The sequence below is a fragment of the Myiozetetes cayanensis genome, unplaced genomic scaffold, assembly GCF_022539395.1.
Source record: "Myiozetetes cayanensis isolate MyiCay16 unplaced genomic scaffold, myiCay2020 scf5-8, whole genome shotgun sequence".
Lineage (NCBI taxonomy): Eukaryota > Metazoa > Chordata > Aves > Passeriformes > Tyrannidae > Myiozetetes > Myiozetetes cayanensis.
This window is the reverse complement of record NW_026087742.1, coordinates 26,322,264-26,347,834: the sequence shown is the minus strand read 5'-3', so window position 1 is coordinate 26,347,834 and position 25,571 is coordinate 26,322,264. Positions and strand designations below refer to the sequence as shown.

Sequence of the window (25,571 nt, the reverse complement as noted above, 5' to 3'; positions counted from 1 at the left end):
TATCTTAGGTTTTCAAGATCAAAGCAGTGCAACTGGCAGGAAAACTTCTTCCAGCTTTCAACACACCTACGGGTATACCATGGGCAATGGTGAATCTGAAAAGGTAATGAGTTTTCTTTTGTGGGGGGAAGTGTGTTCCTCCCCCTCCCTCCAACTTAAAATTAGTAACAGCATACATCAGTTTTTCTTAGTAGTGGAGCTGTAGAAGATGGAGACAAACTGTCATTCCTGGCGTGTTGGAATAATTTTAATAGAGTTTAGAGCATTCTAACTCTTTAACTGCAATAAATTGTGGTCACGTTTTTTTTCTTGTCATTGTGCAATAAGCATTCAATGCGCCCTTGGACTGTACCCAGGGTATTATTCTGTTTGTTGCCATAGAGTTTAATAATTGTTTCTTTAGTCATTAATGAACCTATTAAAAACCAAAATTGTTTGCGGGACATGGTTGAACTTACTGGGTTTTCTGAACAGTGTGAGGTGTATGTTACCTTTAAAAGACTCACAGCATTTGAGAAGATGATAGGACTCTGAAGATATTATTTCATTTTATGTTTTAGCTTAGGTATAAAGTCTAGTGTGCGGAAGTCTGCTATGTTCTGTGCAGATGGAGCTGTTCCTTCAGATGACTCTTGAGGTCAGACTGGACTTAGATGGTCTCTGTTGCCTAGTGGAAGGGAATTGCCTTGCCTAATTCATCTTGTATTGCTTGCTCAGTGTTCGGATTTCCCTCAGATTTTGAGAGAGCATTTTTGATGCAAGGCATTCTTTAAATTTTAGTATGTTCTTAAACACTAGCTGAATTGTGATGCATGTCTAGATTGTGTGTGCACTTAAGCAATGTGTGATCGTAAATAACAGAGAGTTTTGAATTGTTTTACATGGTTTTCCTTTTGGGAGAGGTATTTGTTGTGCTTAAGACTGCGAAGAGATTTAGGACTTTTTTGAGAGCTCTTAAGTGCCTTTTTGTAATAAGAATGTGCTCCTCACTTTGCTGTCAGCCTTGGGTGAAGAATATGGAGCTGTGGTTTGCCCTTCTGCTGGTGGCAGGACATCACCACCCTTGCCTAGTTTTCTCTGCTTTGCCCATGCCGCCTTTCCCCACTGAGGCCGTTTTTTGGACCATTTTTTGTACAGCCAATATTGTTGGGTTACATTTCCCTACGCACTTTCTGCATGACGTTATGATTTACTCAGTACTGTGTTCTTTCTGTATTAGGGCTTGAAGTTCCTTTGTGCATAAATGAGTTTTTTATTTTTGCTTTGTTTAGCCCAAACCTGCACCATGACTGCAGTGTGTTTGAAGGGCCCTGGTGGCCCATGCTCCTCAGTCAGCACAGGCGTCTGCCTCGTTAGCTCGAGCAACACAGATAGTGAGGTTTAAGAAGCTGAAGTGATGGATGCATAGATACTTACCAGTAAAACAGGGGGCAGGACAGGGAGGAGTATTTGCAGTAGGTGGAGGGGAAAGAATTGGAGTGCCAGAAATTTCCTGCATGGTGGTGTCGTTCATGCGTTTATTGTGTCAGTCTCTCGGTAACGTACAGAACCAGCCAGCATCACAGCAGAAAACAGTGGCTGGCATGCCAGAGGGCAGTCACAGTGGAAGGTGTTTATGAGAACACTTGTCATGAGGCTGACATGCAGTAGAAGACCAGACCTGAAAGAAGTATTTGGAAAATTACTGACTTGTGTTATATTAGCTTTTGTATTCGTAGTGGAAAAAAAAAACAAAAAACCCTCTGAGACAGGCTATGATTGTGTCTTTACACTCTGTAAGCAGTGGTTACTGTGTTTTAAAATGTGTTGTGAGATGTACAACTACTGCTCCATAATCAACATTTTTTGTTTACATTTTCTCTTTCCAATGTGTAATTTAAAAAGTGAAGAGGCATTCATAATTGATTGTAGCCTTACTGAAATTTCTTGTGAGAGAAGGTAGGAGTAATCTTCACAAAAATGTAGTTGACTCCAGAAATTAAATAACCTGATCCTGAAAGGTGGTGAAAACTCCCACATTAGATTAAACCAGGTAAATTAGGAATTACGACTTCGTGAGATAGGAGGTATGTGACACTTCCTGCTAATTCTTTATGTGAGCCTGAGGAACTCGTACATTCTGCCTACAGTAAACATAGCGTGTTCCTATGTAGATACAGATACGGAAGCACATCCCACACAAGTAAAGGAAACACAGCAGGTCTTTGCCAGGAGAAGGAAGCGAACCCTACTGCCTTTGGAAATATACTTGTCTCATTTTGTTTCTTGTTCTTAGGAACATACAGTAAATAAACAACAACTGAGATTGAGCCCAGTGTTAAGTCACGGTATTTCTGTGACATCAAGATATTGTATTTTTTAATTACTGGACTTTTTCTTGATGAGGTTATGGTATCTTTTTTCCAAAGAGACCCAACCAGTGAGCCAACTGATCAATCAAACCACAATTCCTGTGATGTGAAGTACAGCTTAAAATTTAGATGTTATCTGTTTAATTAGGTGTGATTGTTTTTTTGTTACAGTAATTCTGAAATTTTTTGTTGTCTTCTCCCTATTTTATGTGTATTTGTTGGAATTCAGTGGTGTTGGTCGCAACTGGGGCTGGGCTTCTGCTGGCAGCAGCATCCTTGCTGAGTTCGGTACTCTACACATGGAATTTGTCCACCTCAGCTATTTGACAGGGGACCCTGTATACTACAACAAGGTGAGTCTCAAAATCAGTATTTTTATCATACTAGTGTTTTTAAGTCTGTTTCATCATAAATTGCACTAAAGGGGAAGTACTATCTATATTGAATTCTCTCTGCATTCTTGGTAGCAGGTAAATTTATTCATGCTTGTATTTCTGTTACCAAGTAGATGTCTTTTTCAAGTAGAAATATGACTACACAAGTTTTCTTATTTGTTTCAGCATACCTTTAAGAATCATAATTTTTAAACATGTTTATGTGAGCAATCCTTTCAAAACAAAACCATACAAATCTGAAGAAAGCCCTGAAGAAAGCCTGTGGTTCAGATTAAGAAAATTTAAATTTAAATTTAAAAAATTAAAAAAAAAAAAAAGAAAAACAATTTAACTATGTGCAGAGAGCAGGTGGACGTTGTTAGCAGTGATCCTGATTCTTGTTTTAATTTAGGTGATGCACATTCGGAAGTTACTTCAAAAAATGGATCGTCCTAATGGACTTTATCCAAATTATTTGAATCCAAGAACAGGACGGTGGGGGCAGCGTAAGTATTCATATTTTATTAATTTCTAGTTAAAACTTCTTACTTTGTTGCTGAGTTGGAGATCAGAAAGATTGTTCTATAGGGCACAAAACAGTGTTGCCTAAAAACGTCGGACATTGAAGGATTACTTAAACTTGAGATCTCCTAAAACCAATTTTTGCCTGTTGCTCTCTGAAGTCCCAGAGCTCGCTTTTTAGGGTACTTTCTGAAAACAGTTTCCTACTAAATCTGGTGCCTATCCTTACTGTTATCAGTCAAAAAAATCTTCAGTAATAAAGAATGAGGCTGAAAATATTTCCTCATTCTGATTCTGTTCCTGGTTTTGTTCTGTAAACCATCTGGTAAATGGATTACTGTAAAGTGATACAGAGGTAATGCATGTTTATGGTGGTTAAATTTTGTTAAGGACTGACATTTACAAACATAATTCGTTTACTTAGTAGCATGTGAAATGGCATGATGAACCTCCCTATAGATCCTGTTGGTATCAGTGTGTCTCTCATTAAAAAAAAAAAAGGCTTTGGAATGAAAAGAAAAAGTTGATTTTGTTGCTCACAATGTAAGTAGAGAGATAAAACATGAAGAGAGAGACACAAATGTGATACATTTTCTTGAAGTGGTTGCTTAAAGAAAAGTTGAGTGGTTTAGTGCTTTCATAGTGGCTGTGATAAAAGAGAATCTTTTTCTTCAAGGTTTCTGTTTCTATTTCTTTTATGAATACAGGTCAAAACAAGCCAGATGATCTATTTCTGTCCTGTTTGACATCATTAATATGTTTGGGGGATTTCAGTGGTTGGCTGTAAATATCCAGCAGAACATGTTCTGGCTTGCAAACTGAAAATTTGCTCCTAACTTTGAGTCTGGTATGTGAGGGAGATGAATGTAGCTGTCATTGCAGTCACTGTGAAATACTTATCTAATCCTATTGTTAAGGCCAAAATTCCCTAATCTAATATCTCATCTAATATCTTTGAGTGAATTGTGACACCTTCTGAGACAGGCAAATGGATTGATGGGATAAATTCTTCTGATAAAATTAGGTTTAACCACACATTCAAAAAAAAAAAAAGTAATCAAATACAAATATTTGTGTATTATGTATTCAAAGGACAATTTTACATCATTGCTTTGAAATATTTTTTTCTATTACTTTTTTTTCTATTCCTAACCAAATGCTTGTGCTTGTTTTATCAAAAGTAGTCTAATGTGGCATATCACCAGGAGTCATCATAGAATCGTGGAATGATTTGGGTTGGAAGGGACCTTAAAGATCATCTCATTCCAACATTCCTGCCATGACCAAGGACACCTTCCATTAGACCAGGTTGCTAAAGCTCCATCCAACCTAATCTTGAACACTTCCAGTCATGGGGCATTCACAGCTTCTCTGGGCAACATTTACCTATGCCTCATTACCCCCCCAGTAAGGAATTTCTTCCTAATATCTAATCTAAACCTACTCACTTTCAGTTTGAAGCCATTCTCCCTCATCCTGTCAGTACATGCCCTGATAAAAAGTCCCTCTCCGGCTTTCTTGCAATAACAGTGCTGAGAATTAGTATCTCTTGGGAATAAAATACTCCTCGTCACTAAGAATAAACATACAGTAAAAATTTTAACTTTGCAGAAGTTTGGTGGAGCTCAAACATACTATTTAAATGGATTTTGAAAGATAGTAAATCGGGAACTAAAGTTTAGGATTACAGGCTAAAACTTCAGTCCTGAGGATATAAAGAAATAAAATTTATAGAGCCTTATATGTTTTTATGCTGCCTATGAGACATAAACTTTTTTCCTGGAATTTGGTGGTTGGAGGTTTTTTGTGGGGTTTGTTGTGTGTGGGTTTTTTAGCAAATAAGTTTCCAAATGTATATACAAGTGTTCTGGTATTATTTCTAGGATTTTCCCAGTGCATCAAACATTTTTAAACCCCACTTGAAAAGTTTTTTGAGGACTAGATAGCAAGAACCCATTATTGTCTTTTTCTTTTCACAAATTCAGATGAAATGATGAGAAAATGTCTTTGTTGTATCCCTGATAGAGTACTCATCAGTGAACCTATTTGTAAAAATTTGAGACGTTAAAGTAAAGGAGCGTGTGGACTGAAACACTGGACACATTAGAGGGAGTAACTGAGTCTTAGGCAGGAATTTTTTCTCCTGATGCCTTTGCAGTTTGTGTCCTGCATCGCACAAATCAGTGGAGAAAGGGTGATGCCTTCACACACGATGTCCCAGTTCACTAGAGGACTTGTGCTTGAGTCCCCGGTACTGTTAGACTTGAGTCACATTGGTTGGTATTAAAGTCAGGCAAGGCTTTTATGTCCTCCTCAGAAGGTAATTTCAAAGAGCATTGTATTTGGCATGCTATATACCTTTGTACTGGAAAGACAATGGAAAGAGAACCAAAGCATAAGTTTTCTTTTTTCAGCTTCTGGGAAAGCTGCCCTTTTCGTCTTTGCTGTGACCTTTAGTTCAATGTATCTTGTACAAAGTACTTTCTGCAGATAGTTTCTGAGAATTATTTCAGAACTCTTTATTTGCCTACGTGTAACACTTGATTCTGACCTTTCAGGGGTTTCTCTTCTGCCTTTTTATTTTTTCTCTTCCTTCTAACATTTTTTTCCTCTCCTCAGAAATTTTTTGGCTCAGTTCTAGTTAAGTTTTTTTTTAATCTGTACACCGTTCCAAGTAAGTCACGAGGGTTGTGAAATAGGTAAAATAAATCTACATAAATACACTAAATGCACTGTTGAAGAAATATGTGATTTAGCTCCAAGTACCTTTATAGTGGTGGGTTTAGTTTCCGTTTGTGTACCCTTCATTCTGGTGGTGCGTATCTTTACTCAGAGTAATAAAAACATTAGCAATGTACATGTAACACTCAGGCTTAATTATTGTTATTACTACAAGTTAATTATCCAGAGATTATTAGACAGAATACATCATAGAAGAATTAATTTAGGTCAAGTTTTCTCAGGAGTTAATGTTTTGTCTTTACCTTATAACTTATTTTTTAAAGAAAAACTTTATGTGATTTGAATAGAAGAAAAATTATACACTTCTGGAAGTGCTGGTGTTTTGTATAATTTGTTCTAACAGGCTGATAGGTAAACTTGAATACTTAAAGGAAATTCCTATTGCAGGACAGATTTGTGGAAGTAAAGAGAAGCATCATTTTATGTGGATTTGATGTGGCCCCACAGGGCTGTAAGTTGGATCGATCTTTACTTGCCAAAAGAACTTTGTGAAAAATTCTTGATATCTTCCACCTTGACACTTTATCGATAGAGTATTTTGATACCTTCTCAGAGCTGTTTGCGCAAGGAGCTGAGGCACATCCTAATTTTGTGGTTTTAACTAAAAAAACCCCACAAGTATTGCATCTACTTTGACTTGTCATCCCAAGTATTAACTGCTAGTGTGAGCAACTAATGTGCTTTTGAAATACCCCATTTAGAAATATTTTCTTTCTTTTTCCTCTTTCTTCCAGATTTGTACAGTAATTTATACTGACACATAAGTAACTTAGTAGAAGTAAGGTCTCCTAACGTACTGCCTTTCCAGTTTTTTGAATCTTAGATCTTTAAATAGTGTGTTGTCCATCCAAAGTTTATGTGAACTGGATATAATTCACAAATATGAAGCTTATATCTCAGCTACTGGCGTAGGAAAATTAGAGTAATAAAATTCAGTGCTTGGTCTTGTAAAAGGGGAAGTGGTATTTATTTGCTTACAGATTCTTTAGCAAGCTCATTTCTACCTACTGTTATTTTTTCCTAAGTTTAATTCACTAATACTTACAGATACAAAGGCATGTCCAAATCGTCTGGACTAAAAGAAAAGGGGACGCTGGCTCCTCAGTCCTCTCGGCGTATCCAGGATTCTTGAATGATGATGAGCCAGCTTTCATAAAGATCTTCCAGACCTTTCAGGGATCAGCAATTGTTATGGGGTTTTTCTGTGCCTCAGAATAATTCTGTCTTTAACCTCTGTAGATCTTAGGCCATGTTGCTGTGTCTTGTCTGTTTTTCCTCATTTAAATGTATGCTTAAAATGTGGTCTGTGCTCTTCTCGGTTTAGGAGGAAGGGAATGGTGTATGTGATATGCTGCAGCCTTGTTGGTATGCCTCTGATGTTAGGATGCAGGGTCCAGTGAATCATTTCTGCTGTGGTTTGATTTATTGGAGTGCAGGCCTTTTGATCTCAATATAAACAGCATGTTCTGCAGTTTCACTGCTGGGGAATGATGTTCTGGGGACACTGCTCTGAGACATGCAGACCATCCTTCCTACTCATCATCTTCTGCCAGAGCTTAGAAAGATGTGTGTTTTCATTCAAACCAGTCACTGTTTCTGTTACAAATACCTGAAAAGGTATAATTGAGGAAGTAGCTTACCGGTCCATTAGTAATAATGATTTCATCAAGGAGGCTGTGACCATTGCTTCCAGGTTCTTAACAAGTTGTAGAGATGAGTCAGATCGTACAGTGTGACATTAATCCATAGCTGTGTCTTTGAAGTGATTACAGTTTTATTAATATAGATTTTCATTTGCATTTAATGCATTTGTCATAGCCCTTGAAGAAGAGTTGTTGTGACAGATTACCTTCTTTCTTTTTCTGCCTGCCTCCTGAAGCAGCAGCAGCCAGGGTCTGAAGCCACAGGCAGTGCTGAACAGGGACTACAGTTCCATCCCATAATTTCTTTCCATTTGAATGCTGTAAAACTCATTTCTGAAAACTGCTGGGTGAATGGCTTACTAGTCATTTCTAAATTTCCATGTTTTCCAGTGCAAATCCTTTGTAATACAACTGGACACGTACTGCTGTGATGGGGTTAATTACATCCAGGAGGAGAAAAATGATGGCTAAATATTTGTGTTTAAGCTTATAATGTTGCAGGTATTATTACAGTGTGAGTGGCATGACAGACAGCCTTTTTAATGGGTTCAGCTCAGGATTTGTCAGCTCACTGGGGTGTTTGCTAGAAGGCAGAGCTGTAATGCCCACATGAATGTTGACAGATCCTGTTTTTACTTATGAGCTAAGGTGATGGTCCAGTAGGCACAAGTGGTTTATGATACTCCTGCAATGGGGTTTCAGTTTCTGTAAGACTGAAAGGAAAATAGCACCAAGAACCATTTTCTAACCTCTCACATTAACCTTCAGTTAAGTCTGTTAGCTTTTCATTTACACATGGTGAGTGGTTGGTTTGGTGTTAAGCATCAGAACTTCAAATTTAGATTATGTTCAAAACCAGTGACAGTGCTTCTAGAGAAGCCTGCTATGCAGATATAACAGCAATTTGATTAAAAGCAAGAGATTTCAGAGTTATGGAAATTAATTTGTACTGAAGAAAAAGGACTTTTTCAGAAATTAAATATGTTGAGAAAATTTCATTCTAATTTGCATTTACAAGCAGGTTAGATTAGAATACCAACTAGAAGAGCAATAACAAAGGAAATGCCAATCTGCATGTTACTTCAAAGTCAGGGAATGCTACTCGTGTTTGCACATTTCTGTAAATTGGACATTCTTCCTTTTTGCTTTCCAGTACCAAGACTAAATTACTGTATTTCTTCTAGTTCCAACATCTCTTGCAAGTAATAATCACTCTGACTTCAGATCTCATTTCCTGCGCCTGGGCTACTATGGAGTTACCTGGATTGACTACAAAGAAAGTTGTCAGTTGAACTAAAATTGGGGTTTAGGCTAAATATATAGAATCATAGAATCAACCAGGTTGGAAAAGACCTCTGAGATCATCAAGTCCAACCCTTGATCCACCACCACTGTGGTTACTAGAGCATAGCTTTCATGTGCAAGAAAATAAGCAGAAATATCTATTCTATGTTAATCATGTGTGTTTCTTATGCCTTAGTGATATGTGAGCACATTTACAAGTTGCTGTATAGTAAGTTAGCATGTGAATTTATAGTGCATGAGCTCAGCATTGCTATTAGGAATGTAACAGCAGATACTGAATTTGCCACCAGTGAATGCTGATGTGATGAACAGTCAGACCGCACTCTGTTCTACAGTGCTTTATTCATGTCTCCTTAATAAAAACAAGCCCCTTTACTCAGATTTGCAAGTAGTCTAAGTTAAAAGCCTGATGAAGGGCACTCTGTCAGCATGTTTACAAGGACTCACTGACAGTGTGGTATCAATCACACGTGTTATGTGTATTTAGTGCACTACATTTAAATGGTATCTTCCAGGTACAAAATGATGTCTATCCTTTAAAGATGATAGTAAAAGGATTCACGCAGGTATTTAGCCTACTTTGTTACACACACCATCTTAACATCTTTCGGTGATGTTCTCACCTTCTTTCAGTTCCCTGCACCTGTTACTACAAAGCAAGTGGAGGCACAACCCAGGTGGCTCAGTGGGAGAAGCTTACATGCTGTGTTTCTCAGTTGCTTGTGCTGTAGACTGGCCTTTAAATAAACCTAAGCAAATACCTTTATGGATGTGCATATTTCATTTTTTTCAAGTGGTCTTCCATTTGCAACAATAAATGCTTAAATTAAACCAAACCAAGCACTTCTAATTTTAAAATACTATTTAGAGAAAGCTTCTGTGGATTTAATTTATTTGAATTAGGTTTACACTTCAGATAAAATGGTACAATTTTCGTATGTAGGAAAACCAATAAAAACAATTTTAAATTACTGTCATTAAATCAGTGGAAATACTGGGTGACTATTCCAGGTTTTTTATGCTTGCCTGTGCAGCTGGTTTTAGGCTAATGTTCTTGGGCTGAGCTAGGTAATTAACTGAACTGCTTAATTTAAACTCTTGCAGGTAATAGACAAACCATGAGCAATATATCCTATCTATTTTCATTTGTGATAAGAGATTGTATCAAATACATAGCACCATCTGTCTGCATTTATTGTTCAGAATTTAAAGGAAAATTGAAAATAAATTCTATATAATTGTTTGTAGCGCACTTAAAGATGTTAGGAAAACCACTACATTCATCAGACTCCAAGACCTGGGGATTCATCTTTCCCAGCTACTGAAGCCCAGACAGGTACAGGTCTCTCCATCCCTATCCAACGGATGTGACTGCTGTAGTTCCCGTTTGGAGTTTGACCGGTAGTGAGGTTGAGGATGTGTCCTAGAAAGATGTGCACATACAGTGAGAGGACACTAATGCTGCTGCCCACACAGGCTGCCACTGACAGCACTGCCTTTGTAGCACCCACGTGTTGTACTGCCACAGCTCACATGGAAAATACCTGCAGGTAGCCAGGTTTTGATCCTTCTCCTTATGTTCACTGTCACATAAATGCATGGACTCGCGCCCTTCACAAGTGTCCTCGTGCTCATGGATCCTTCAAATATGAGCAAGGGCTCTCAGTGTACCCAATACCTGTGCTTGCACCCTGGACCTCTTATGCAGCCATCAGCTCAGAGCTTGAGTCTTTTCAGATGCAGATCTCCTGCTGTCCAGCTGAAAGTTTGCTAATGAACTACACATCCACACATGCACTCGGGGTTAAATTCACTGGGAAAAACAAACACATGTGTTTCTAGATGCTGGCACATAAACCTTGGGCCCGCTGACCCACTGTCAGCCTCCAGGCTCTGCCACCCAGATCTAGTGGCCCCTGTGATCTGCAGACTCTTTTTTGATGAAGAAGATGCTGTCACATTCTGCATATCCCCCCATTTGAGAATGCTAATACTGAGAACAGTCAGCATATCAGCTGAAGAGTATTGCCCTGACAGCATGAACTCTATCTGATTGATATAGATATCTATATATAGATGTATAGATATATATAGGAAGAGTGATTCTCTTAAATGCAAGCTTTGAAAGGTGCTGCAGAGATAGGAATTCAAATACTGATTTATTTATCAGCTATTGGTACTTTCATTTTTAAAATTAAGCAAGAAATCCTTTCAGTCTTTACATCTGCCTCTCTGGGAGATTAAAACCCTCGCAGATTGCAAGGTGAAGTGAATAATACTGAAGAATGAAGTGGTCTTTCTAAAGATTAAAGAAATACTGCAGATAAATATTTCAGATAAAAATATGATAAATTAACAGGTTGATGGTGTAATTACAGGTAGTGAGAAAGATGCTAGTATTGGAAAACTCCTGTCTTTGCCAGCTGAAGTTGCTAGAATTCTCCTTTCACTTTGAAGGTACTTTGTGTTTCCCCTCCTCTCCCTTATTTATTTACTAGATGCCTTGCTTAGCAGGAGGAGTATCTTGAATTATATCTATTAGTAACCCTACCTGTTATAGACAACACTTAGAAACTGGCAGTGCCATGAGTCACGAAAAATCAAACTGCAAAATATAATGTCAAATTCTGGCAAAACATCCATAACCTAAAAGGAAGTGAAGGGAATTGAGTCAAGTAAGTCTATATATTCCAAAGTATTTTCCAAAACTCTTCAGATAATTACCTTCTACTTGGACCTGTGAATAATAGTTTCTAATGCTTTAATTCTCAGGTCATTTTTTTTTCCCTTCAGCATAAGGAAAAGATTTTCTCTTTCTTAAATGGGAATTAAATGGTGCAGAATTTAAATAATTATATATTGTAAAAGTAGTTGTAGAGTAGTTTCTAAACCTGACTTCATCTTTGCACATTTATTTGATTTAGCAGGTAAATTTCTTTTTTTGATTTGCGGTTGGAACATCAATTATAGAACTGGAGACGTGATCTATGTGATGATTAGTTTGGACATTAGTACAAGCATTTCTTGAGGTGGGTTTTTCTACTTGAAATCTGCTTTCAGTTGATTGAATTATGAATAAATACAACATTATTTCTAGACTTCCAGCAGTAAGCATGCAGTTGAAGGTGAGGAGGTGGGGCTAGTTCTTTGCAGTTTAATTTTTTTTGTCATCTTGGCAGATGTCCTTAATTTTGTTCTCCAATGTATTCTGTGGTGTTCTGCTCTTAGGAACATGCATGTGTTTTGAATAGAAAATAATCTGTGTAATCTCTGCTGGGGAATTCCCCTTGCCCATTTGCTTTACAACCTTGTACAAATGTAATTAGCTGTGTTCCAAGAAAAAGCTGCATTCGAATTTGTTTATTCATTAGGAGCCCAGAGCAAGATAATCTGTTAAAACTTTGTTTTAATGAAATACAGCAGAACAGTGCATTACAGGGAATATGCTTTTATAAGACTACAAGGTTAAGACGTTTTGCTGGTCTGTTGAGCAAGATGCTGAAAAAGGTGAACAAATAAAAGCTTTGTTTAGTGTGTTAAAGATTCTAGTGTTATTGGAAGGTTAAACATGTATATGAATTATGCATTTCAAAAGGAGTGTCTATAAATAATTTCTAAAGAAATGATTTGGATATGGTGTAACTGGGTTTTGAAAGTGCTTGCCTACATTGCTGTGGAAAGAGATGAATATTTCATTTTGCTGTACCACCAGACTGTACTTTTAGAGCATGATCTTGGTGAGGAGTGCATCAATATCTAGAATTTGAAATTTTTCCCCCAACAGCTTCAACATTTATTTTCCTCGCTGTGAATTCACTAAATTAATCTGTGCTAACAAAGTTCAACATGTGTTAGGGGTGGTTTTGAGAGTTTACATTGATGGCTTTGAAGACAGTTAACTTGGAGGTCTGTGTGAAAACACAGCTTGCAGATAGCACTTTTTGACCTGTATGGTCGAAAGTAAGAGAGGGATGGTGATGAATGCTGTGCACGTATGGTGTGGTAGCTCAGTCTCAGTCACAGAGCATGGACTGACTAAGTCTTAAAATCAGCACAGTTTCCTAGCACCTACAGAGTGATCAAAACCTAAGCTGGCTGTGTGTGGCATTTCAGGCATCTGTTGTGAGAAGAAAAGTAAGAGATACTTAGACAGAAGTTTAGGAGGAAGAAAGAGGCAGAGTAGCCTGGATTTATATTGCATGTGGTATAATCCATAAGGACTTGCTTCTTGAATCACTTTTGACTGCTTTCATGTGTGATACATATACACACGTATATATGTAAATATGTAAACTCTCATGGTCTTGATACAGCTTGAAGGGAGACGGTGAAGTTGTTGCCAGTGGTTTTGCCAGCTAATTTTGTAGAGATAAGTGTTGGACTAGATTTAATCTAATAAAGGTTTCTCTCTCCCTTACTCTTGTTTTTAATCTGTAAGAGGAGAGTTGAGATCTTCAAGGAAGGTTAAGGTGAAGAAATTAAAGGTTGTAATGACCTTAAGAGCTTGTCAATCCCCCTGTGTAAGAAATCTTATTCAAAAGGGACTCTTTGCGTTGTGGGCACATGCCTTCACCAGTATTGTTTGAAGTAGGTGATGTTACTACCCTTAAGCTGCTTTTCAAAGCCACCTTGTCAGGTCACAAAAAGTTATCAGAGATAAACATGCACCTGACTTCCCATCAATCCACTGCAAATCACAGCAGCTTAGTTAAAGCTGCCTGCACAGGTGGGATTTACCCTGACTCAAAACTTCACAGAGAAGCAGGTGTGCTTCATTTGGGTGGCTCTGTGGGTGAGCGGAATAATCGTGAAAAGACAACCTCAGGTGATAAAGGGCCACTTTACTTCTCAGTAAAAACATCAATGTAAGGTTGTGGATGTGTTTCTAATTTTAGCATGTGGACTTGATTTAATGGGTTGACTGATCTTTAATTCGTGAACATGTCTTCTGAGAGATGACCTAAATCTTTCCAGAATTATATATAATAGCTGGAATGTTTTGATGTTTCAGGAAACTTTGAATACAAAAAAAGAAAATATTTGTTCCAGCTGTGAATTCCTGAGAGTGAAAGGACAGTCTTTTGTAAGATACCAAATTAGGATATTTGTTTGACATTACAGGATCATAAATTACATTCTGTAATTGAAGAAATGTTTAGATTCTAACAACATTAGTTACCTAAATATATGTATTAATTGGGCTGGCTAGTTATACTTGCTGGTCTGTTTCAAATTCTTTCTTTTGCCTTTGCACACACTTGAATTGTGCAAGTTTGACAATTTTTAATCCTTAGCTTGATAAACCCTACAGTTCTAGGAAGTAATTTTTCTTAATTTTATTATATGACAAACTGGTAGGACTTATTATTAAGATTGCTCAATACTTTCCATTAAGTGATTGTGTTTTCACTTTCTTGTAGCTGCCAGACTTCAGCTCTTCCAGTTGGAATATTCTGCCTGCCCCAAGCTGTTTTGTTGGGTTTTTTAAAACAATTTTGATAAAAATGCTTTAACCGTTTCTAAATGAAACTAGAAGTGGGACGTGAGTCTACCCAGATAAAAGTTTGTTTTTTCAAGGAACTCAAGTTAAGAACTCAAGAACCATCCGTATTTTTCCAAGCCTTTTCAGATTATTCACATCCACTTTCTCCATATGGTGTGTTTAGATTTCAGCTGCTGCGTTCTCTAGAGCTGTGTGTGCTGAGCAGGCGTGATCACGTATCCCCAGGTTGGGAGAAGCTGAGCAAGGTTTTTCTTGTTGCTTGATTACCAGGCAGTAGAATGGAAAGCAATGTCTGTTCAGCTATCTCTCAACTTATAAATTCTTGGCGCTACAACCTTAATTTACATTTTTTCGAATGTAGTTCTGTTATGATTTTCTTGGATTTCAAAAAATGGAACTTCACGGATTTCACAGAATATTCTGAGGTGGAAGGAACCCACAAAGATCATCAAGTCCAACTCTTAAGTGAATGGCTCATAGGGGGATTGAACTAACAACCTTAATGTTATCAACACCAACTGAGCTGCGTGTTTTCAGAAAAATTGTCATGCTGTTGATGTGTTCCTTAGTGATAAGTAGTTCACAGCTGACTAAAATCTGCACCTCCATCTCTTTTTATCAGGGCTGCCTCTGCTGCAGTTAATTTACAAGTGTTTGCACTTTTAAGCCAACCACTATGGCTTATGACATCCTTAGGTTGAATTTCTGCTGTGAATTGCAGCAGCTGCAATTTCCAGGGCCTCAGCTTTCTGGATTAAAGGATTAGAAGGGGAGCTTGCACCTATTTAGAGCAGCTGAGGAGCACTAAACCCAACTGCATGAAGTAAAGATTGAACAGCAATTTAATCAGAGCCACTCTGAAGACAAAGAGAAGAAAAAATATGTGAAAGTTTCCTGCACAGAGAAGGAGGGCTCTGCAGTGTAAGGCTGGTTGGTACAGGTCATAACAACTAATGGTGATGGAGTATGCGGGTTTCTTAATGAAAGTTAATATTAGCTTAATCACTTCGCTGTTCCCTCCTGGTCACTTAACTTTTTCACTCTTGAACTTCTTCTTTGGCATATTACAATAGCACTTTGTCAAAGATTTAGTTTGTGATCCTTAAGGAAGAACAGTCTCCCTTTTTATTGCTTCGTTCTTTTGTTGCAAAGTAGTTCTGTACTGTTGCAGTTTTGAGGGGTTTCTGGAGGGTCACTCCCGGCCGCTCTGTGAAGGTTTCCAGGGCTGAGATCACCCCCCGCCGCCCGTCCCTCGTGGCAGGGACAGGCAGCGGAGGCACCTATGCCAGGAGACAGAGACCACACAGCACACAGGGAGTCCAGCAGCGAAGAGAGAGCGAAGAGAGAGCGAAGAGAGCTTTATTGATCTAACAACGGTTTAAGTACCTTTTGGAGGGATCACAGGGTGACCAGTGAGAGTACAGGACATCTTACAAACAACCAATGATGACAAGGGGTTAACAACCAATAGATGAGTTTCTAGTTATCTCTCAGACATTCCACAGGTACAGTGAGGGGTTTATGGGAACAAGAAGGGTTACACAAGGGTTTAACATCACCATCTTGGACACGTGGTCAATTTAACAATATTACAAGCTCCTGCATTCTTTTTATGTAGCAGAGTTATCCCAACATTTCACCCTTTCTTATTTTATAATAAAGACAACATTTGTAATTTTAATGGGATTTAACAATGAAGACTTTCTAGTTGAACCTGGGGTAAAGGTTGATATAAAGGTTGATATAAAAATGAGAAAGCGAGTAAGACGATTTTTATTGAACTTGGGAAAACAGGTAATTTTAAAATTGATGTTCCTATTATAAAAGAGAAATCTCCAGATTAAATTTTACTTGAGTCTGTTTGGGTGACTCTACCCGAGCCAGTTAGAGTGGCTTCCAACCCCAGCTACTGACGCCTCCTGATCAGCTAGGCTAGTCCTTGGTTGTTTCAGGAGATCGTTCCACCGCGTTATACCCCTAATATAGCTTAAGGCTATGGGGTATATGGGTTGACCCAAGAGTCTTTCATCTTGGGGACCAAAGTTATCTGTTTTCAGGGTTAGAGGGATACAGGAGTATGCCAGAATTGCTCCTACCTTCAGCAGGACGCTAATTCTGGGTGTTCGCCCGACGCAGAATTATCTTCTGCGCTGCACTGTACTACTACTCTTTTTGTTGAAGTGAATCAGTAGTTTGTTTGTTTTGGTGTTTCCAGTCTATGGAGCATAGCACAGGCTTAAGTTAATTTTCCTTCACTTTAGAGTTGTAACTAACAATTTAAATTCTGAGATTTGAGTTTCTTTTACATATTGCCAAACTTCTAATTTTTTGCTTGATTGTTCTCTATCTCTTAATATTAAAATATTAAAACCTTAAAATATTAAATCAGTGTTGTAGTTGCAATTCATGGATTAAAAATACTGTGGGCATAGGTGATCTGCATCTGTGCCTGCTTGTGCTTATGTACTGCTACAATGTTATCTCACCGAACTGCTTTCCAGCAGGGCAGCCTGTTCACGCTAAACATGCTTCTGCTCGGTGTTGTATTTCATCTCTTTTTTTTATTCTGTGTGCAGTAAGTGATGCATAAGCTTTCTGATGCAATGCAAAAACAGGAGGACGTGCCCTGGGGTGAGGGAAGGGCAGTGGCTCATTCCCCATCTGCTTGGGGCTGTCAGGAAGCCTCACCCTCAGGTGCTGGGCCTACAGCATCAGTTCTGGCATTGTGTGCTGCTGTTAAATCAGTGCCTGGCTTCTTTCTTTATTCTTGCTCCTTGCCAAGAAATGACAATTGAACAATTAAGGCACAAAGCAGAGAGGGTTTAGCAAATCATGAACTGTTTTTAATTTGCCTCATTAAGCTGCTGTTAACTGCTTAAAGCCATCTGCTTAAAAATAATTTACACATCTTAAGTTTGCTCTAGAGAGCAGGTAGACCTTCATTAGAGCAGGATCCATTATTAATGTTATCTTTAGGGGGCTTTCAGTTGTTGTGGAAAATATGTTATTGCTCACTGAACCAAACTTTCCCTGTAAACAAAAGGAAGTGACGCATTTTGGTAACTTGCAGTCTGCATCCATAACTGTGTTCTTGGGAACCACTGTCATTCATTTGGAAACTGGCTCGCTGTGGAGATACTTATTTACAGCCATTAGGTAGGTCTGGGTATGTGAGAAACGAGAATGAGCTGTGTGAATGCCTTGTATCAGTATTATCTAAAATCATCTCCAAAAATTAGTCCTGGAGAGAAAGAAGAGCAAGATCCATCTCAGTGCCTTGCCTGTCATTGAGGAGAGGGAGTCCTCTTGCCTACGCCCTGAAGAGCTTGAAATAAAGACAAGATAAAATACAACAAAAATTTAGTTATATTAGTAAAATTTACCTATGTTAAATGTGACTCTGCAAAATTGTAACTGCTTGAAAGAAGGTTGCTGCCCAAACTGTGGGCAGTTAAGATAAAGCTAACTTACATAAACAAAAGAGACTGTCAGGGAAGGCAGGAAGGACTTCTAGCATGGAGCATTGCAAGGGAGACAGAGGAGGGGTGGGGGAAACCTAAGCTGTTTGAAGTGATAAAACTTTATTTAACTACTCTATAGTAGTAAGAATAGGAGTTAGGTAACCAAATGTCTATTTAGATAAGGCAGACTTTGTAAAGAGTGTATGTGATAGATAATTTTGAAAATCACTCCTTCAAATGTATAAAAAGCTGTTGTGTTTCTTTACTCGGTGGAATGCACGGGGTGGGGGGGCAAAACCCCCTGCATCTCCCCGGCCATAATAAAAGTGTGCTTTACATATAGTTCAAGGATTTCTTTGAATCAAGCTAGCTGAGGAAAAACAAGTTTCTTTGTCTCCCCAGATGTGTAAAGAACCAATTTTACTTAGAGAGAGCAAATCACCAGAGCACAGACTCTCCCTGCTCTCTGGGGCTGAGATACATTGGCATTTGAGTCAGACAGTATGTACAGCCCGTCTGACCTGCTGCAAAGGTCTGTGGTTTGCTGTGAAATTATTGTCCGGCTTCTTGTCAGAGGAGACTGTGTCAGCAGTGAGCTAATGGATTGCTGATATGAATAAGATCATTTGGAGTGAAACTAGCTTCAGCTTAGATAATAATGGTGTGAGGATTTAAAAGAGGGTCCCCCCCCCTCACTCTGTTGGAAAGACATGGATGTGATTTTTTGGCATGTATTTGACTAAGTATAAGTCTTTTATCATTGCATTAAAAACTCATTAAAATATTGCTACAAGATAGATTGGTTTGTTAGGTTTTTTGGGGGTTGTTTGTTTGTTTGTTGTTTGTTTTGTTTATGATTGCATGCTGCTTATTAAGAAGAAAAATGCCAATATTTAACAGGATATAAATCCTTTGTAGTAGCTGAGCAAAAATGTTGCTATGAACTTTAAATATCATTGTCTTTCTATTAAGGTTTTATGTGTCTCTTTCTTGCAAGAAGGATCCCTACAAACAGACTGACTGCAGAGGTTGCACACGATACGCTTTCAAGTGTGACAAACCAAAAAAAAAAATACAGGGCTTCTTGTAATTGCTTTTGGTTGCAAAAGTGGAAGCTATTCTTTCCAACTGCAGCTACTGTGTCTTTTAAAATAACACTTCCAAAGCAACCCTTAACTAGGAATCTTTTTATGTTTGCCCAGTCATCTGGGCTTACATTTCAAAAATAAGGAATGAAGAAAATATCTTAATTTGTCTTGATTGGAAGGAATGAATGTTCTAAAAATGTATACATTGAACAGAACATGTGGCTTCTGCCATATTTGATATGCCCTCATACTTCTGTTCTTTTTGCTATATTTGTCTTAATCTGGAATGAATGTTGCCTCAGGATTTCACTGTGAAACAGTTCTTCAAAATAAAAACCTTTAAGTGACATAGAGCTAACTGATTCTTGTAGATCAAATATATGAAAAAACAAATCCATTTTTAACTTTTCAAAATGCTTGTAAACATTTTAAACTTAATGCTTACCTTCTCAACTGCTTACTGATGACTGCTCAGTGCCGAGATGCTGTTGTAAGCTCAGTTATTCAAATCACAAGTTGTTCCTTTTTAGTACTCTGGATTGACATGTAAGGTTAGGGCCAGTTTGAAAACTTCAGTATATTTTATGCACAAAACTTTTTTCTAAGCGAAACATTTTGAGTGGAGGTGAGTTAAATCTTTTCATCCATCTGAGCTGTAGCTCAAATAGCAGGATAAAGTGATAACCACCCTGGACCTTCCTGGGAAGTTTGGGTAGAGAGCTTTGTTTTTAGGAGAGAATGATATATGATGACTCAAATCTGCAGTTTTCACCAGTTATATATTTGCTAAGGAATCTTGGAAAATATTTCTTTAGCATTTCCATTCTAGGTGAGAGCAAGTTGTCAAAGACCACAATCTGTCACAAAAAGTGTTTTAATTTTCAGTCATTTCTACCTACAGTCCTTAAAAATGTAGCAGATTCTTGCTTTAGCAACACCTTCACACAGTAGAAGAAGACCTGAAGGAGACCTTGCCAGGGTGCAGTTAATGCATCTGCAGAAGTTGGAAAACTTGCTGTGCTTAATCCCTGGTTCAGCTGCTGCTGTGGCCTCCTTTTAACATCCATCCTCTTTTGGCTATTTTTGCAGATGGGGAGGGGATGAGGACATAAAGACAGCTATATCTTGATGCATCCACCTCCCTTTAAGTATCATCATATATGACTACCAGAAATATTTTATCTGTCCCTTTCCTGCTGCCAAAGTGAAGGAACAGAATCGTTTTGCCCTTTCTGATAGGTCTCCCCTCTGGTCCAGCTGTGAAAGGCATCAGCTGGGGAGTGGAGGAGCCCACTGCTGAATGAGAGAAGAGCCTTGAAAACTCTTGGCAGGTCAGAGCTGGAGTGAGCTATGCAAAAGAGGAGTAAGGAAAACACTGCTGCTGGGAGTTGTAAGGCCCTTGGAAGGCCTTAGCTTCTTACCATGTTTGTTTTTCACTTGCTGAGTGGGAGGAGGATCTGTATCTGAGAGTCTTGTGCAGCTCTGTTCTCTGAACTACATGAAGAAGGTGCAAAAAAAGCTGTCTAGGGGATGACTGAGCCCTGTGTCTCCTGATGCTACTGGTTCATGTGTTCCCTGTACTCTTGTCTAAGATGAGAAACAGAATTACAGAAGATGCTGAGTTGGAAGTTACCCACAACAATCACAGAGTCCAACCCTTAGCCCTGCACAGGACCATACCCAGGAGTCACACGATGTGCCTGGGAGTATCATCCAAATGCTTCTTGAACTCTGGCACCTCAGTGCTGTGACCACTTCTTTGGGGAGCCTGTTCCAATACCCAACTACACTCTGGATAAATCTGGGTAATATCCAGCCTAAACCTCCCCTGACTCAGCTTTGTGCCATTCCCTCAGGTCCTGTCAGTGGTCACCAAAGAGAACTGATCAGTGCCTGCCCTTCCGCTTCCTCTCGTGAGGATGTTGAAGACCACAGTGAGGTCTCCCCTCAGTCTTTTCTTCTCCAGGCTGAACAGACCAAGTGCCCTCAGCCACTCCTCATATGGCTTCCCCTCAAGGCTCTTCACCATTTTCTTTGCCCTTCTTTGGATGCTATCCAAGAGCTTAATATCTTTCTTATACTTTAGTGTCCAAAACTGCACACAGTATTCAAGGTGAGGCTGTCCCAATGCAGAACAGAGTGGGACAATCCCCTCCCTTGACCGGCTGGCGATGCTTTGCCTGATGCCCCCCAGGACACAGCTGACTCATATTTAATTTGCCATTGACCAGGACTCCCATGTCCCTTTCCACAGTGCTGCTTTCCAGCATCTCATTTGTCAGTCTGTGCATACATCTGAGGTAGCCCCATCCCAGGAAGAGACAATGTGAAAGGAGAAGAGCTACTGACAGGACAGGGACAGTTCTCAAATGACTGCTTGAAGAAGTAGAAATAAAACAGGGCATGTTACTGATAATGGACTTTGGAAACTCATCTGGAGTATGGCTTTTTCTGTGTAGGAAATAAAACTTTTTCATTTACCTTCCTGCTCTTCTGTGCCCCAAATCCAGGTGAAGCTGCTACTAGACAAACCCTGCTGAGGGTTCAACAACCCTGTCCTCCTTGTGGGCTGAGTGCATCTGTCAAAGAAATCTGGCCAAGGAGCAGCACTGACTCAATGACAGAGCTCAACTGGGGACGCAACAGCCTAACAGAAGTAGTTTTAAACAGTGTCTCTTACAGAGACAGCCCCTGAGTAGTGCTAACGTGAGTCGTAGCTTTGAAGTGAAGGGTTGGTTGGTTTTTTTTTTCTGAAAACCACAGACCCTTAGTTCTTCTGTCTACTTAAGAATGTAACTGTACATTGAAGTAGTGATTTCTAGCCCTTGCATTTGTGTGAGAAAGTGACTCATGACCTGAATGTCCTTTTACAGCTCAGCTAGAAAGCTTATGAAAACTCGCAATCATTGAATAACTGGGTGTGAAAAGGCAGTTGAGGAGATTCTGAGATATAAGAGAAGGGCATGAAGTAATTTACTTCAAATTCACAACTTGAAACTAAATGGGAAAGCTACAGTCTCTCCACTTGCTCCTTCCTTTGTTTAGAAATCCATTTGTAAGTAGCAGAGGAGCCAAGAGGCAACTAGAAGAGTTAGGATAGAAGCACCTACCAGCTCTAACCTCCTACTCACATCTTCAGAGACAAGCAGACATGCTGGGGCAGGATGATGCTTGGAGGAAAAAGGAACAGAAGGAGAGTTTCTACATCTTTTGCACCTTTATTCCAGAAAAACTGCAAAGAATACTTTTTTGAGGTATTTTGTAAATGAAAGTATCATATCTTTCCTTAACGCAGTAAAAGGGAAGTTGCGTGACTGAAACAGTCATGCTTAGGGCAGTGAATTTCTGGCATTATGGCAGCATTGGTGTTAAACATTTTCCTTGTCTAACTTCAGTAGACTAAGACTGCTCTTGTGCCAGTGTTTTGAGGGCTGTAACATTAGGAAAGAAAAGGTTATGTGTGTTCTGGTTGGAGTCACTTATTAAATCTCATACAGTGTGCTGCTTTTTTGAATGAAGGGCGTACTAGGGAGTGCTTACCCTGGTTGGAAAGGGCTGTCAGACCAGGCTTTTTGTGGGGATAGTTCACCCAAAGGGAAGCGTAGGTTGATGGATCTCATGTGGCCTGTCAGCACAGAATTATGCTACTTGTGAAAGGCAACCTCTGAAAGAAAAAGAAAAAGGAAAAAAAAAAAGGAAAAAAAAAAGAGGACAAAATCAAAATCTGTGTGTCAGGAGGTCCAGTGTTTGTGCTGGTGATTTCTAAGAGTCAAGCAGCTTTACCCTGCTGCACATAGTGTGGCTCCGTGCAGTTGCTCGCGTATGGTGAATAAAAACAGGTCTTGTGTTGTACACTGCAAAGGCAGTTTGCCTCCCTTTTGGCTAAAATAGCTTCAATAAGAACATTTAGTTTGAGGAATTCATTGGTCTGCTGAGTAACTACCTTGTTAGAAATAAAAATCTGCTGGAGGGGTTGGATTCTGTGTTGCTCATGGCAGTTTGAAGCCAGCCATGTAGCTCGGTTACACCCTGGATAAAGAGATCTGAGAGGTTTTTCTACACACATTTTTCACATATAAATTTTAAAAAAAAAATTAAACCCCCAAACCCTAGCAACAAAACACTTAGGTTCGTTGGAAAGAAGTAAAACTAGAGGTTAAAGTACATTTTTTTATGTTTGGGCTAGCCTCCTGTGCAGAATGACAAACAGTGAACACATGCAGCAGGTTCCATGCCTATGAAGTAAGTTTGGAGGGGATGGGGTGCAGTGTAGCTTCGTCCTGCTAAACAGGCTTAGAATGTTAATTCTACAGCAGTAGGCCTTAAAAGCATAAGTTTATGTTTTGAATAAATTAAGGTGCTATTACATAACAACTTCAACATTTTTTTTTGTTCTCTTCCCTCTTTCCCTTCTACAGATCACACATCCGTGGGCGGGCTGGGAGACAGTTTTTATGAATATTTATTGAAAGCCTGGCTTATGTCAGACAAGATGGACACGGAGGCAAGAAAAATGTACGACGATGCAATTGAGGTGATTATGATTCATTGAGTTTTCCAATACAGTGGAACCATCTTTAATGATTTTAAAAAATAAAAAAATAAATAACCTCCCCCCCAAAAAAAAACAAAAAAAAAAAGAACCACCATCAACCACAGAACTTGTTTTGATTATGTAAGTTTTAAGAAATCAAGTAATGAATAATACTAGTTTTCACTCTGAGAGTTTAAAAAGTATTATGGTGGAATACATCTGATGCAGATTATTGTGCCAAAAATAATCAGCTTGTCCAGAATGGTATGATGTAAAAGCCCAAGCTGTAGTTTATTAGAAAGAGATCTGGCAATCCTAAGATATGTGCAGAACGACCAAGTAATTTTTCTCCAGTGTTCAGAATCGTTCTAGGAGTTGAAGTCCCAAATTGTTTTATTCTTTATATTATTTTCTAAGGCATTTACATGTTACATTCTATATTTATCTTGCAAAATGTAGTTCATATCTATTCCTTACTCTGTGGTTCTTTTGTGATATGGTTTTGCACCCTCTCACAGATCAAGTAGTGCTTGTCCAAGCAGGGCAGTACTGCCGGATGGTTCAGTAGGATTTGGGGTGGGGACCTTTTTGTGGTGGCTCTGAGCTTTATGCTGCCCAACTCTTACTTTCTCAGTTTCCCCACACCCAGACATCTTCTCTCATCAGCTTCTCTTATGCCCATTATGCCACTGTGCCTAAGGGACAGTTAATATGTGTAGAGAGTAACTCAGCTAGTTTTAGTCAAGTGAGCTGTGGTAGCAGCAGGGACTGTGTAGTCTTGTCCTAGTGCAGAAGTGTGGTTGGTGCTTGATGTGTTTCATACTCTGTGCATGCCCTGTTTTTTTCAACACAAGCTTTTAAAACTTAGTTTTAGTACAGTCAGTCTCCTAAAGCAAATCACCTGTTCTTGGAGTTCTCAAAATGTCCATTTTAAAAGACACATAGTAAAAGTTCTAGTACAAAATTGCTTTAAAGATGTAATTGTAACATGTCTTATTCCTAACCTGAGTTTGATTACATTTGACTTTCAGTTACTTTAACTTTTTCCTTCCCTACATGGTTTTAAAGTGTTATCTGCATTGTGTAGGCTGATTACTATCAGAGGTATAACAGTCATTTTCTCCTGGAGAAAAAAATGCTTTATTTTCTTTAGTCTCACAGTATAAAACAGATTTATTTCTTAAGCTTGTTACATACTTTCCAGCGTATTCAGTATGGAGACAACAGGTAATGGTTCTACTAATGTGTCATTACCTGATTTCTTCTCAGTTTCTCCTCTTCATCCATCCAGGAGCTGTGTTTGCACTCTTGACCTTTGCCTCACACCATCATCCACTTTCCAGTTGCTTTATTCTGAAGCTGGTTAGACTTTGATTAACTGCTTTTCTACTACTGTGATTTACATTACCAGTTCCTCAATGTTGGACCTTATACTTATCTCTATTACAACACATTGTTCAGGCAAAACCTGTTCTGTCACCTGTTCTGAATGATTTTACAGGACTGACTTTTTCTTTATCACTATCTATAGCTCTATCAATTTTTGTGTCATCTGCAAATTTCATTTTAGCATTTTTCTCCCAGATCATTGTTAGAAATGCTGCCCGGTGTTGAATAAAAGTATCTTAGCAGAATCTTCATGAGATGAGGATTTTTTTCATGATTTTTTTTTTTTACTTTGAACTGTTATAGCAAGCCAACTTTTAGTCCACTTTGTATGTGCTGCCTTGAATTTGTTTAGGACTAATACATTGTAAAATGCCTAGAAAACTCCTGAAATTCCTAATATTTCCAGTATCAGCATACACATGTCAATCAAATATTTATTTTTGAAATTACATAATTCATTTTATATGATTGTTTTATTATCTTTTTAAAATACTGGTAAAGCATTGGCTATTCCCCAGTCCTTTTGAACTTCCTTAGCTTTCTAGGTTTGTTAAAGTCATCATTACTAGTTCAAAATATTAATTGAATACTTTTAATAAGCTAAAATACCATTTATTGGCTCCTGTGGGTTTAAAAATGTTTAGAAATTGCTGTTTAAC

General features: G+C 38.6%; 1 protein-coding gene across 1 annotated transcript in view; it reads left to right on the top strand.

Moving 5' to 3' along the window:
* Positions 1 to 25,571, top strand: part of MAN1A2 (mannosidase alpha class 1A member 2) — a 136,630-nt gene that overhangs the window by 85,172 nt on the left and 25,887 nt on the right. The window contains exons 6-9 of the mRNA XM_050333222.1: positions 9 to 103; positions 2,581 to 2,704; positions 3,138 to 3,231; positions 23,408 to 23,523. Coding sequence (XP_050189179.1) covers positions 9 to 103; positions 2,581 to 2,704; positions 3,138 to 3,231; positions 23,408 to 23,523 — 429 coding nt within the window. The remainder of the gene's footprint in view (positions 1 to 8; positions 104 to 2,580; positions 2,705 to 3,137; positions 3,232 to 23,407; positions 23,524 to 25,571) is intronic.